Source organism: Podarcis filfolensis, assembly GCF_964270895.1.
Source record: "Podarcis filfolensis genome assembly, chromosome: 17".
Lineage (NCBI taxonomy): Eukaryota > Metazoa > Chordata > Lepidosauria > Squamata > Lacertidae > Podarcis > Podarcis filfolensis.
In genome coordinates this window covers 20722803-20737275 of record NC_139621.1, presented here as the reverse complement: position 1 = coordinate 20737275, position 14473 = coordinate 20722803, and the positions used below count along the sequence as shown (strand labels likewise).

At 41.6% G+C, this 14473-nt stretch overlaps 1 protein-coding gene across 43 annotated transcripts in view; it reads left to right on the top strand.

Moving 5' to 3' along the window:
- The window catches only part of PTPRD (protein tyrosine phosphatase receptor type D), a 1143290-nt gene extending 1137690 nt beyond the window's left edge, over positions 1-5600 (top strand). For all 43 annotated transcript variants that reach the window (XM_083592691.1, XM_083592680.1, XM_083592685.1 and 40 more), the window contains 2 exons: positions 962-1097; positions 5376-5600. In XM_083592691.1, the coding sequence (XP_083448817.1) occupies positions 962-1097; positions 5376-5444 (205 nt within the window). In that variant the 3' untranslated portion in view covers positions 5445-5600. The remainder of the gene's footprint in view (positions 1-961; positions 1098-5375) is intronic.
- Positions 5601-14473: the final 8873 nt, after the last annotated feature.

Sequence of the window (14473 nt, the reverse complement as noted above, 5' to 3'; positions counted from 1 at the left end):
TGTTGTAATCCAGGAGGTCCTTAGTTCAAATCTCACCCCATTCTCCCATCTGTTTGGGGAAGTCTCCCATCTTCCTGTTTAGGGAAGTTTTTAATGTTTGGTGTATTTATCATGTTTTTAATATTCTATTGGGAGCTGCCCAGAGTGGCTAGGGAAACCCAGCCAGATGGGCAGGGTATAAATAAATTATTATTATCATCATCATCATCATCATCATCATCATCATCATTATCTACAGTATGGAGACGATAATCATACTGAACTGTTTTTCATGATAGGATTGCCCCCTCCTGCAATAAAAGCCATCCCAAAGATTTTTATGTTTATTAAATGCTTTTCTAGATTGTATAAGAAAAATGAAGTAGAAGGAGCATCCATTTCTCAATTTATCCCTATGTGTTTCAATTGTTACAGGCTACTTTCGTTAGCCATCATTACGATTTTCTACAGCAGCCAGGCCATTCCCCCAGTTTGGCAACAGGAAGGGCTGTTTCTCTGTGGCATAAACCTGTGGTCTGCAACCAATAACACAAATATTTTAACCAAAACAAGAAAAGGTGCCCTTGCCAGATGATTACAATCCTTTATTGCATTGATTCTTTGGACTTTGCCATATTAATGAAAATAGTTTTATCCTGCTGTTGCAATTGGACTAACAAGCTTGCTTTTTTTGTGTGGGAAAGAACACATTTGGAACAAACATTTATAAGTGTTGTGGTTTCTATTTATAATGGCCATTCTGTATTTGGTTAAAAGCTAAGAGTCCCTTCAAATCATTCCGCAATATCCAACACTTCATTTCCAAATCCATTTCAGCTTATCAAATAACGATCACCTTGCAATCTACAGTTGCCGTGTAAAGATATTTATGGAGCATCGAAGGTTTGTGCGCATATGACATTACTGTTTCTGCAGCTCAGCAGTCAGCCAAATTATTCACTTTCCTTTTCCCCTTCTTCAGTGCCGGTGTTGGAAGGACCGGAGTGTTCATAACCCTGAGCATTGTGTTGGAAAGAATGAGATACGAAGGTGTTGTAGATATCTTCCAGACTGTCAAAATGTTAAGGACGCAACGGCCAGCCATGGTACAGACAGAGGTAAGAATAATTTGTCATTCTTCCACTTATTCTACAGCTCTCTCTCTATATATATACACAGTGGTACCTTGCTTTAAGAACAGCTTATTTTTTTAACAACTTGGATTAAGAACACTGCAAACCTGGAAGTAGGTGTTTTGGTTTGTGAACTTTGCCTTGGAAGCAGAACATGTTCCAGGGTGTTTTTTCGTGGGTGGGCTGTTTAATCTAGTAGGAACATTTATTTTTATTTTTTTGCTGGTTTTAATGTATGCATTTGTTTGTTTGTTTTTATTCAAATGTTGTAAGTCCCTTTGAGTTGCCATGGCAGAAAAACCTAATCAATTGAATGAATAGGAGTAAGAATGAATTGCTTTCCACACAAGCATCTCAAGGCGATGTACAGTAAAAATAGCAAAAGAAGAAGTTAAAAACACAAAAATGTGTGTACACACACACACACACACACACACACACAAAATTGACATCCATTGCAGAGACCCATTCATTCATCTGGAGATGCATTTGCTTGCAGTCCAGTGACTGGTTGTAGTAGCAGAAGGGAAGTTTGTTGGTTGTTTTTCTGTGTGTGAGAAAGAGAGAGAGTTTTTAAAAAATAAAATAAAAAATATCCTCTTGATATTCTCTTACTGCTCTCCCATAAGCCTCCCCATTTATTCAGCCCCTGATAAAAAGCCATTGCCAGCTCCTCTCCCTTTCTCAGCCACAGAAAGAGAGAAAGAGTGGAATGGACAATCAAATGTCCTGCCAAGCAGCTATTGCCTTTCTTCAGGAGAACTCATTTGACCCTGGAACTGGAGCTGGAAAAGAGGGAGTGAGAGGGGGAACCTGGATGACACTCTGTTTGTGGAAGAGAGTGTGTATATGTTCTCTGGGTTCAGCTCTGGGACTGAAAATAAGATTGCTGGACAGAGCCCCACAAGTATAACCTTGTGTGGGAAGAGGAGCCTGCCCATGCCGGCAGAGGGGATGCAGGAAGACGGTTGTGGAAAATGATGCACTTTGCAGGACAGTTGTTAGAAAGAGGATGGGAAGGAAAAATGGTAAAACCCAATTTTGCAGGGCAAAAGCATTGAGGTTGGTGCTGTTCAAGGTCTGCACAGATTAACTGGGAATGCATACAGCTGCAAACACACAGTAAAGTCCAGTGTGGGCAAGCACGCAGTGCCGGATTTACGTATAAGCTAAACAAGCTATAGCTTAGGGCCCCACTCTCTTGGAGGCCCCCCAAAAAATTAAAGGGGGAAAAACTGGATGTACATTTCCAAAATATAAGATAAAAAACAAATAAAATAAAACCTACATACAGCAACAGTGTGGGCTCCTATGATGTAAGTCATGGGCCCGCCTGCTCGCCTGCTCCCTAAAATATCACTGGTTTGCTCATTTTTATATATAGGGTGCCTACATTCTGCATGGACTGGTTATTTTGTTATGTGCAAATGGCTTTAGATACCTATTAGGTCCATAAATTACCATATAGCATATATTGGCGCTGTGGATTAAACCACAGAGCCTAGGACTTGCCGATCAGAAGGTCGGCAGTTCAAATCCCTGCAACAGGGTGAGCTCCCGTTGCTCGGTCCTAGTTCCTGCCAACCTAGCAGTTCGAAAGCACATCAAAGTGCAAGTAGATAAATAGGTACTGCTCCGGCGGGAAGGGAAACAGCGTTTCCGTACGCTGCTCTGGTTCGCCAGAAGCGGCTTAGTCATGCTGGCCACATGACCTGGAAGCTGTACGCCGGCTCCCTCGGCCAATAAAGTGAGATGAGCGTTGCAACCCCAGAGTCGGCCACGACTGGACCTAATGGTCAGGGATTTCCTTTACCTTTACCTATATATCCAACACACGCAAAAACAGCGACAATTTGTTGTTGACAAAGGACAGCTGGACATATAAAGGGCCCCATTACCTTCAGTAGCCGAGGGCCTCATCAAACCTAAATCCAGACCTGGCAAGCACACATGCAGCAATTTGAACACCAGAGAGAAAAGGGGGTGCAAAGGAAGCACACCACTTTCCAGGAACGATAGGAGCTCTGACAATGCAGGATGGATGGATTTGGGAGTCTGTGGGCCAGGTGTAAGCATAGGGCACTGGGTTTTAAACATTGATTAGGACATAGCTCCTAAAACTTTGACTGCAGGCTTGTAGTCCAACACTACAGTTTTAGCAACTTTTAAAACAAAGTTATTTAGAATGGAATTGGGCCATTTCCCCCTCTCACTGATCCTAATAACTCAGACAAAACTGAAGAGTAAAACCCATTTATTTTCTATTACTAGTATTATTGCAGATGAAAAATGTCTTTATGTCCCATTAGTTCCTAGAAACAAATACTTACACACACATATAAAAGAAAATTTGCAAGTTTGCATTTTGGATGATTTGATGTTCCTTCTCTTAAACTGTTTATTAAAAAAGAATATTCTTCTTCTTTTGCCTCATTATGGATATACTTTGACCTTCATATATAAAAAACTTGTGAAGCAGTTATGTACCACAACATTCAGCACAGCTCCTAGCAAGCATTGGAATAAAATACACATTTAATACAGACCTTAGGCCTGATTTGTACATTTCCCAAAGTAACATGGATATATTAACCCCATAGCAAAGCAGTCCTGGTATTACAGTGTGCAAGAAATTATTGCTCCTACTCTTTAAACCAGGCATAGGCAAACTCGGCCCTCCAGATGTTTTGGGACTACAACTCCCATCATCCCTAGCTAACAGGACCAGTGGTCAGGGATGATGGGAGTTGTAGTCCCAAAACATCTGGAGGGCTGAGTTTGCCTATGCCTGCTTTAAACCTTTGTTAGATTTACTGCTGGTTTTTATTTTTTTGGAGGAGCTTGCATTCCAAGAATTGCTCATGGTGCACAAGGAGTTATTGCTCCCCACTTCCATGGGAACAGAAACTGGTACATGAGGTTTCTTCTAAGCACTTAAGTAGAAAGAATTGATTTAGGAAACAGTAGCAATTTATTAAGTGCACTTATTGCCCTCCCTGCACTAAAATACCCTGGGTGGATTAAATAATCATAAAGTAATATAATACAATATTGAAGTGAAGGCCCAAGACAGGAGTTGATCATCATGTGAGCTGCGCACAGGTGGTCTGAAGCGAGCTGCCGGCCATTCCTCTGGAGCCTCTTTTTATTGAGACAAATATGCGAGCCAGGCAAATACATTTTGGGCTGTGACCTTTACACATCTTCCGTCCCGAGATCGTGGGGTGGTACAAAGTTATTTTGGCACCTGTTTCCACAGCGTCATTTCCCCCTTGCACAGTGTATGACGAAGGAGACAAAAGGTCTCAGAGACAAAGGTTACAGACAGGACACCGCAGACTGCTGAGACCACAAAAGGTCAGGCAGAGGTGGAACGATGTACAGACAGCTGTGGCTTGTCTGGGGGGGGTTGCCCTGTACCCCAAGGTCACGCGTGCAGGCAGACTGTGGCTGCCTGCTGGTGGGGAAGTGTGCTCCCTCCGGACCCCACTCCCCACTCCGCGATATCCCTACACAATATCAAACAAATACAATGACTGCACAACCAGTAAAATCAGTAACAGTAGGATGAACAGTCACCGTATTTCTGAAAGCTGGGGCAAAAAGCTAAGCCTCTGCATATCTTCTGGATATATGCCCAAAGTTGGGGCTAGATGGACAACTGAAAGCAAGGAATTTCAAAGGCCAGGGTCCACAGAAGAGAAGGTCATCTCACATGCCACCAGTCTGTTGCAAAGAAGCCAGAATTACCAAGACCTCTCTGGCAAAGCCATACAGGCTTGGAACTAAACACAGTTAAGATATCTGAATCTTTTATTTGCAGGAAACAAAAGTTCTTGAGCTTCCTGGTGTTCTGCTCATTTTCTCTTGTCCATACAAGCCACAACAGAAATTGTAGAAATATTATTGTACAGGTAAAATAACAATAACAATAACAACAATAATAATAATTTATTATTTATACCCCGCCCATCTGGGCGGCTTCCAACAAAATATTAAAATACAGTAATGCATCAAACATTAAAAGCCTCCCTAAACAGGGCTGCCTTCAGATGTTTGCTTAGTATATGTGTAGAAGTTACATGAAACCATGGTTGCAGCTGGCAAGGTAAAGGAGCAAAGAACTTCTCCTAGAAGGGAAAGCAACACATCTCACAAACTCCAGTTCTGTTAACCATTCAAGGGTAAGAAATTGGCGGTGTTGTAACCAGAAAGCAGCAAATGGATTTATCTTAACTTCTTTTTCTCTCTTTCTCCCCCAAGGATCAATATCAGTTCTGCTATCGAGCCGCACTAGAATACCTGGGCAGCTTTGATCACTATGCAACGTAAAACAAAATCCCTGACCATCCTGGATTTTTAACTGCAGGCCCTTTAAGATCCAGAGAGCCTCTTCTGAGCCATACCGTGTGCTTGAGAAGTACTTCTTAACTCCTAACTAAAGACCAATTAGTGGGGAAATATTAAAAGGAAAACAAAAACAAAAAACTGTTCCAGGTGGACCAACAATTCACAGTTCAATAAACCTTACCAGAAACATAATAAAAGAATCCAGACTGGTTGAGGCATCTGAAGGATTTCACTTTACAGATACCTCAAGGATTCAGCTTTGGTTGAAGTTAAAGGGAAGAGCAAATTCTGCAAAGAACCATCATCTTGTTCAGGATTGCATGATAGTTAACAACGTGGAACTTGGGAGTCCTGCAATTCGGTGCGAGATGTTTGTCCAAGGGCCAGTACCTGGCTGCTCTGAGAAAAGACGAACTCTTTGCTTCAGCATCTCCCCTTCCTACCATATTGCTCATAAATAACACTTTGGGGGGTGGGAGGGGAAAGGGCGAATGTTTAAAAAGAAAGTCCTTGATTTAGTTTTTTAGTATTGTAAAGATACTGCTGACCTGTGCTTCATTTTTAACTGTGTAAACTTTTTTCCTTTTTTTAATTTTAAACAAAAAGTTTATCATTCAATGAAGTGAATTTGGAGGGGAAAAAGTTGCATAACTGTTCATTATTATTTTTTGTTTGTTTCAGAATTGTAGATTTTTTTATGCTGTAGAACTGTTACCTGTAATATCTCGCTGTAGAAATGTTAAATAATTTGAAAATTTGCACATTTTTGTGCAACCCTATATTTATCTCCAGGACCACATTCTCATTTAGATAATTGCTTTTACATTTTGATTTTTTATTATTATTATTAAAAAAAATGAAATATAAATCAGTTAATATACATATGGAAGGTTTTGTTTTTTGTTTCTTTTGGAATCAACAGGGAAGCGCAAAGTATAAAGCTGCTATTAACACACACACACACACACACACACCTTTCTCTTTATATCTATAAATATATGTATATCTCTATTATTGTCTCTCTATCAATCTACAATTATGCACGTAGATAGATAGACAGAAATGCATATATCGCATATCAGTTCTTCCATGACTTGGATTTATTGAAGCAGTGGAGGAGGGGAGGAGAATCCAAAATGCTACATTCAGTCCATACAATATTTCTGAACATGTCTGCATCTCATTGTTTTGCTTTGAGGGCTTTTGTTTCGTTGTCTGTTTTCCAGGGGAAATGAGGAATGCACATCAGTGATACTTGAAACTCAGTCCTACCCCCCCAAAAAAAGAAAAGAAAGAAAAAGAAAAAGAAAAGGATGGAAATCATATGTACACGCATCTCACACATACAAAAACACCTCAGTGTAACACCTTAGTGCAATAAACAAACCATACTAAATATAGGAAGTGTGCATGTGGGAAAGGTCAGTGCATATTCCCTTTGGAGGGGAGAATGTTGTAATATAATAGTTGTCAAGATGTTTTAAAAATGTATTCACTTGTATAATTGTCTATAGTATACGGTAGGACATGTGCATTGACGATGTATAATGGGGCAAAGCCAAACTCATGTTGCTCTGTTAAATCAGAACTCTTTTTGTGGCGTACAGCATTAATGGAAAATGCTGGGGTTTTTTTAATTTTAATTTTTACATTTAGAGTGCCTTATATTTGATGCCTATTTTGATAGCATTTCTTCGAGTTTTGTTCCGTCTGTATTTGCATTAGTTGAACTCACATTTCTCTTGTGTCACCCTTCCCCCAACCCCCTTTCTTCGATTAAAAAGCATTAGCTTTTCAACACATGTACAAAGAGGTCTTTTAAGAATATGCATTCCTGGTGTTAAATATTAATCCATGTTTATCCCAAGCAGTTGGGTAGTCAGGGGCTGTTTATCCGGGTGCGAGTCCTCCCAGTCTGCTTTCGTAACCATTGCATTGGTTATCAGAAGCCAGGAGCACCGTGCTGAAAAGAGAAGGTAGATACCCCTTAATAGACATTGGAGCAGCGATTAGAATGGGTCTTGATTCATATCCATGCACACGAATTTTCACTGGAGGCCAAAGCATGTTCACTTTACTCAGGCTAAAAGGCCTCCTGAAATAAGCTGTGTCAGGCAAGCGGACAGAGGGTGTAAATGTAAGGAAGATTATATGTGACCCCCTCATTGTGGACGGTACAAAACATTTTGAGGCACTATAATGGAAGCCATTTGCTCTTGCATTGGTCTGGGTTCAGCCTAGCACCATGTTGGAACATAAATATCAAAAGAATTATTTTAAATGCGGTTAAAAAAAAAAAAGGATCACCAAGGAAGTGATTAGTTGATCTTTCTCTCTCTTTTTCCATGTTTCCCATCGCTACCAGAAATAAATATATTAAAAGACCAAACACTAGAAAGCATTCTATTTGAGCACTTTTATATATAAAAATGCAAAAATGGGGGGGAAATTAAACATATATATGTATAATAATAATAATAATAATAAAGTATTATAGAAGGCTACCTCAGAATGAGATTCTCTAACTTACATCAGAATCAGAGAAGAATGTGCACTATATGTTTCCTTTTGTTTTGTTTTTTATTTGTTTCTGTCGAAATAGTATTTTTTAAAGTGCCAGATTATGCAGCGAACTCATGCTTTTAGCCAAAAGTACCCGTTTTCAGATACTCACAGTAGGAAAAAATGCTACATTTTAGAAGCATAGAGGAAAGGCATGTCTGCACAGGACCTTTCTGTGTTCTGGACTTGTAAGCGCAAGATTGGAAGTGCGTGACAAAATGCCAACGACGACCCCATTTTGCATGGGGTTCAAGTGCATCCTTGCTCTGTATAGAAATCTGCAGTGGTCACTGCAGACTGCGCATGGGGGTCATGTGGCTTGTGAGGTCAGGATGTACACGGAAGAGCATAAAAAAAGAAAATCCACGTGCAGACATACACTAGGCAGGCCAATTGCTCATGCAAAAAACAAAAACAAAAATCATTTGATTTATTCAAGAAAAGCGTTGTATGAAATCACTAGTGAGTGAGGGGTGAACGTTTTCACATGACAAGAAGAGGAAGAAATAGCCGCACATATTCCCGTCAAAACTGCTATTCAGGAGTTGCTTCTAATGAGGAACTCTCTCCGAATCATTGATGTGCATTCCATTTTCTGTATCTTTGCTGTGCAGTGATCTCTCTCTCTCTCTCTCTCTCTCTCTCTCTCTCTCTCTCTCTCTCTAATTAGTAGGTGTCATTATCTGCCATTTACCAAGCTCAGAATTCAGTTTCATCAGCATAACCAGTACGGTGCTATTATTTACCTATGTATGTGTAGTTATGTATAATTTTGTAATTAGTTAACAATGGAGAAATACGCAAAATATATAAAAAATTATTTGTACAGAACTTTTATTTTAGCTCCTTTTTTAATAAAAAAGAAAGAAAAAAAAACCTGGTTTGCATGGTTAGACGTTGGCAAGGATGGCTGGGGGAAGGAAGGGGTTACTCTAGGGAGATTTGCACTTTCTATACCTTTGTACTATGCACTGCCCTATTGATTCTACACCCAATAGTATTATTACTTGAACCCATCTGTAAGGAAAACTGCTTATGAAAATCCACTTGTGTGTATGTAAATAACACAAAACATGTTTGAAGGGGGGGAGGGAATTTGCAGGGGCAACAACAAGATGCAAGTTCCCTCCTCCTTATAATTTTATTTTCTCCCCCGCTCCTCTTATGGTTTTGTGATCTCTCTTTTCGTTTTCGAGTGCCCTGATACTCCCAACAGAATATCAGAAGGCTGCAGCTCCCGTCATCCATCTTGTTACGTGGCTTTGCCATTCAAGCTTGGAGTGTCTTTACAAAGATAATACAAGTTGTGTTCTTTGCTCTCGTTTTGGATGCCTAGACTGAAAACAAAAACAACAAAAAAAATCAAAATAAAAAAATTACCTTGTAAAATGGCTTGTTAAAAAAAAATACAATTACCTCTAATTAGTAGTACGCGTAAATGTTTTACAGAATGAAAGGCGTGCTTTTTATTTTCTTACTTCGTTACATTGGTGGCGAAAGAAAGTCTGTATGAAAATCAGTTATTTGCTGACACAAGTTCCATTTGTTACAAAAGAATTCTAATAAAAATGTCGGTGTTATGCAGCCCTGGTTGTCTTTTCTTAAGCCTTGCTTTCTGAAATAACAATAAAACATTTCTTTTTAGCCTTTTAAGCCTCTCCTTCTGTCAAGTGGGCGGGGGTGATCCCACACCAGGACCATACTGGTTGGACTAGCAAACTGAGTATGTTTGTGTATGGAATTGTTTTGAAAATGGCTAGAGGTCAGTGCTGGATCTCTTCCCCTCTGTGCCGAATCCTGCATTCAATCTCCAAACAGGGCAGGTAAAGGCTCCTTGCCCAAAAATGAAGACACAGTGACACGGGATTTTAGTTTAAGTTATTGGGCAAAATTTAGGCCACAACTTTATAGAATACAGAATGCGAGTGGTATTGCTTAGGCATTGGAATCATCCAAACTATATCAGACTCCCACCCTAAAACCCTAAATTTTAATTTAGGTAATTTAAATGTCACAATGCCAGTAATATCGTTTGAATCTGGTTAGGTTGCTTCTCTCTAGCATTTTTGTCTTATCCTGCTATGGCTGTATGCTAATGCAATAAAGGTTTGATGATGATGATGACTCCCACCCGCATCACGGGGAATCTGATAAAAGGGTGAAACACCAACAGAGGGAGCCCCGCCGATGCGAACTGACTCGACTTCACCCCTGGTGCCCCCGTGGGGTCCTGGTATGGCCCTAGCCCCTACTGTGGGGTTTTGGAGCACCCCGGATTCCTTTACTGGAATATCCTTGAGCTTGGAGGGGCAGGTGAGGGCCGCACCTCTCCTTCCCACACATTGCTGATCCAATGCCTAACCGTCAAACCTTACAAAATGGTGACGATTACTACGAGGTAGGCGAAAGCCAAGTGGCTGGTGCCAATTTGCCAAGTGGAAAAAGTCCTACCAGGACCCTTAAGGGTGACCAACCAAAGTCCATAGCAAGGCCAGCGACCCTACCTAAAAGAGGGCGGGAGGGCAGGAGATCCGCAGCATGAGGCTGAAAGAGGAGCTTCCAGAGTTGCACTGGGGTTTAAACTGGCCCCGCCCACGCCCCCACAGTGCCCTGATTGGCCGCCTGGCAAATGGCGTGGCTGGGTACCCTCAGTTTGATGCGTGACGCCTACCCCGCACCACGCTGAGGCTGGAAAAAGTCCTACAAGGTCCCTCAACTGTGACCAACCGAAGTCCATAGCAAGGCCAACGCACCGGATAAAGGGGGTGGGTGGGCGGGCGGGTGATCCGCTGCGCGAAGGCAAAGAGGTCCAGCAAATATCGCGCAGGGATTTAATAATGTTTCGCGGCTACCCCCCAATCCAAGCCATTGGCTTTAGGGACCAAGTGACTGCGAAACGACCAACCAGAGTGGAGCAGGGCATAGCCTGATGTGGATCAGGAGGTGGGAGATGCCTGGGGGCCTGAGTGCAACGCGTACCCTGCTTGAAGAGGATCCGATTAACTAGATGTCTTAAAAGTCATTTATTTATTTATTTATTTATTTATAATCTTTTTTTTATTCAGTTTTACACTACACATTGAAATCCAAACATTAGACATAATCATCAACATTTAGCAATACCTGAATCCTTAGACTTCTCTTACGCTTCCCTACACCCTTCCATGGTTTCCATTTTCAATCTTTTTCAACTGCATCATAGATTTTCTCTATTTTTCTTAAAACAATCCATTTTTACCTTAGTTTATATAGTACATTACAAGCATTACTCAAATCCTGCCCAAGTTTTTAGTTGTTTACAGTGTTCTCTTAGATAATTTGTAAATTTCTCCCATTCCTTATTAAAAGTTTCTCTCTCCCTGGTTTCTGATTTCCCCCGGTCCTTTTCACCATTTTAGCATAGTCCATCATCTTCATCAGCCATTCATCTCTGGTCAGGATAAATGTCTTAACGTCTTAAAATGTATATTTGTGATAAATGAAGGAAGCTGACAGAGAGACGAAGAAAGGGCCTACTTGAGAGGAAGGTCTGAGTGGGAGACACAGGAAGGGGGAGCTCTCCCAGGTGGGAGGTGGGAAGATTCAACTCTCTGTATGTGTGAAGATTAAGATAAAATGGTGGCCAAGAAATACAGAGATGCATTGATAATTTGTGTTTTATGAGGACCATATGAGGATTATTATTAATGTATCTTTATTTTTCTCTGTAGTTTTTTTCTCTTTGATATATATCAGATATGTACAACCAGTCAACTGTGATCAACAGGTAGATTCCCGGATGATCCTGGTCAATCACAGGATTCTTATCGATCGCGGGATTAAAGAAATGGGTTAATGAATGTGTCCCTTCCCCCTCGCTCTGTTCCTCTCACCACAATTAAAGACCAATAGGAACACGGCATAGGATACGAAATAAACTCCACAGCTGCTATCTCTTGCAGGAAATTCAGGAGAAAACATGACTGCCTGCTTCTCAAGTATCAAAAACAAAGGGAGGGAGAATGCAAATGTACTGCATTGTTCTGTCCTGAGCGAATAAACATTGTGGTGTTTGTTCTGTCTTGAGTGGATAAACATTGTGCTGTTTACTTCACAGCTGTACCAAATAGCTGAGTTAACTTTTCATACAAAATTAAGGGTTGGACACCAAACTCAACTTGTATCATCATCATCAACAACAACTATCGCCAACTACTCAGAAACCAGGGGTGCTGATTGCCATTCACCTGGTACAGATATCCCACCCTTTTCGGGTATTGCAACACTCCTTTTGTTCACGTAGGAGGGTTGCTAAAAATGCATGAAAATGATTCCCAGTGCACTAAACATTCTGACTATGTTTCGTCATTAAGAGTGCTGGAATTTTATTTTGGTATGCTAAGTTCATTGATCTCGAGTAATAATGTGGTTTTCTAAAAATGAAAAAAGTTTCAAACATTGTCTATTAAGATCCCACTCAAGCCTGCATTCCCCTGCCCAGCAAATGCTAAACTGTGCCTCCCATCTCTCTCGCAATGGCCAATGCTAGCAATTGACAGAAGCACACTCAATGTCTAATAGCAATGACTGAAGATGCGAGATCAGATCTCTGCTGTCTGGCTTTCGCAGATGAGCCCAATAACACCCTGCAAATGGGGCAGTGTAATGAACGGTGATCGTTTTGCATCAGGCCTGTAAACAGAGTGCTTTTAAAACTCTCCGTGCTGCCCGCTTGAATGTATGCAACTGGCTTGTGTCAGCAGAATATAATTTAAAAAGCCCTTCCATTATTACAGTCATACCTCATGTTACGTTTGCTTCATGTTACGTTCTTTCAGGTTACGTCCCAGGGCGACCCGGAAGTACCGGAAAGGGTTACTTCCGGGTTTTGCTGCTTACGCATGTGCAGAAGTGCTCAATCAAGCTTCGCGCATGCACACAAGCACCAAATCACACCGCGCACCTGCGCAGATACGGCGCTTCAGGTTGCATTCTTTTCATGTGGCGAATGGGCCTCCAGAACGGATCCCGTTCGCAACCAGAGGGTCCCTCACGAGTAGCAACAGCGCAGAATACATTCAACGATGTCAGTGAATCTGGAAGGTAGTTTTAGGTTAGTTTGCACCTGCTACCATTTCCCCAAGCCATTAAGACTCTTGCTATAAAAACGATCTCTGTAAGAATAATAAATGTGCTTTATATCTCATGAAAGCTCACAACCAATAAGTATGGTGGGCACCTTTGGTGCCATATTACAGATGGAGAATGGGTAGAGCAATCCTATGGAAGGAGATGGAATCATGGAATTGTAAAGATAGAAGAGAAACCCCACCCCCCTGAAAAGCATGAAGATTCAGTGGAAGTTGCCCCACATCCAAAGCCCTACGATCACTGTAGGGTGCAATGTTTTGAAGAACAAAAAAGAGGAGGCATTTGCTGGCTTCATTCGCTATGCTGATTCTACCCATTGTCAAGGCTTCAGGGAACCCTATCCTTCCCACTGTGGGATGCCAAGAAGCAGATAAACCAGAAGAGTTTTTACCAAGTAGTTTATTCAATATTCACAGAGAGAGAGACAAAGGAATGTGGTCTCTCTTAGAGAATGGCTTTGCTCCAAGTAAAGTCCCACCCTCTCAGTCCCTCCTATTGTATGTCACCCCTGCGCCGACAGATCTGTGCTTTCTGCCTCTGAGCTTTCTGTTCTACTACTCTCAAGGCACGCCTTGTTCTGGGAGAGGGGGGCTTTCAAGAGACACTGAGTCTGTTAGCTGTCTCTCCCGTTCTTCTTCTTCCTGCTGCTCTCCCAATATTTCCCAGCTTCTCCTCTCTGCAGCCTCCAGACTATGACCTTCGGCAAACCACTGTTCCAAAGCTATACTCTCCTCCTCTTCTTGGGAAGGTGCAGGAAGAGGGGAGGCTGGTTCCCACCATTCCTCCTCAGTCCAGCCCCTGACACCCATGAAAAAGAGGACGTATCCTGGAAAAAGAGGACATAAGGCAACCAGTGGCCCCTAGTACAGGTTCAGGCCCAGTATGTTTAGACAAACAGACAGACAGATCATCAGAGAATACTGGCTTTTACAGTTCAGTCTGAAGACTACTGTATATAGTGATATATAAATACCCAAATTTCAACCTCATTTCCGTTGTCTACTTTGTGCTAACATTTAAGCTGCATGACTTAATCATTCCTGACAAATCGTTTCCTCATCATGGAGGGCACGTGTAGCTGTGAGATCACCAAGACTGACCTCACCGTTTGTGTGGGTGGGATCGTTTGGATAGCCACAACAACCCGATTGGGTCCCTCAGTTGCTGGGGCAATTCTGCCCAATGGGGTTGAGAGAATTTGCAGCCAAGGGACCTATTTATGCTGCTGCACATTGTGTCGAGCTTCCTCTTAGCGCCTCGTGCATCAGATCACCCACCCTCCTTATATTCAGGGTCTTGCTATGACCTTGCTATGCCGT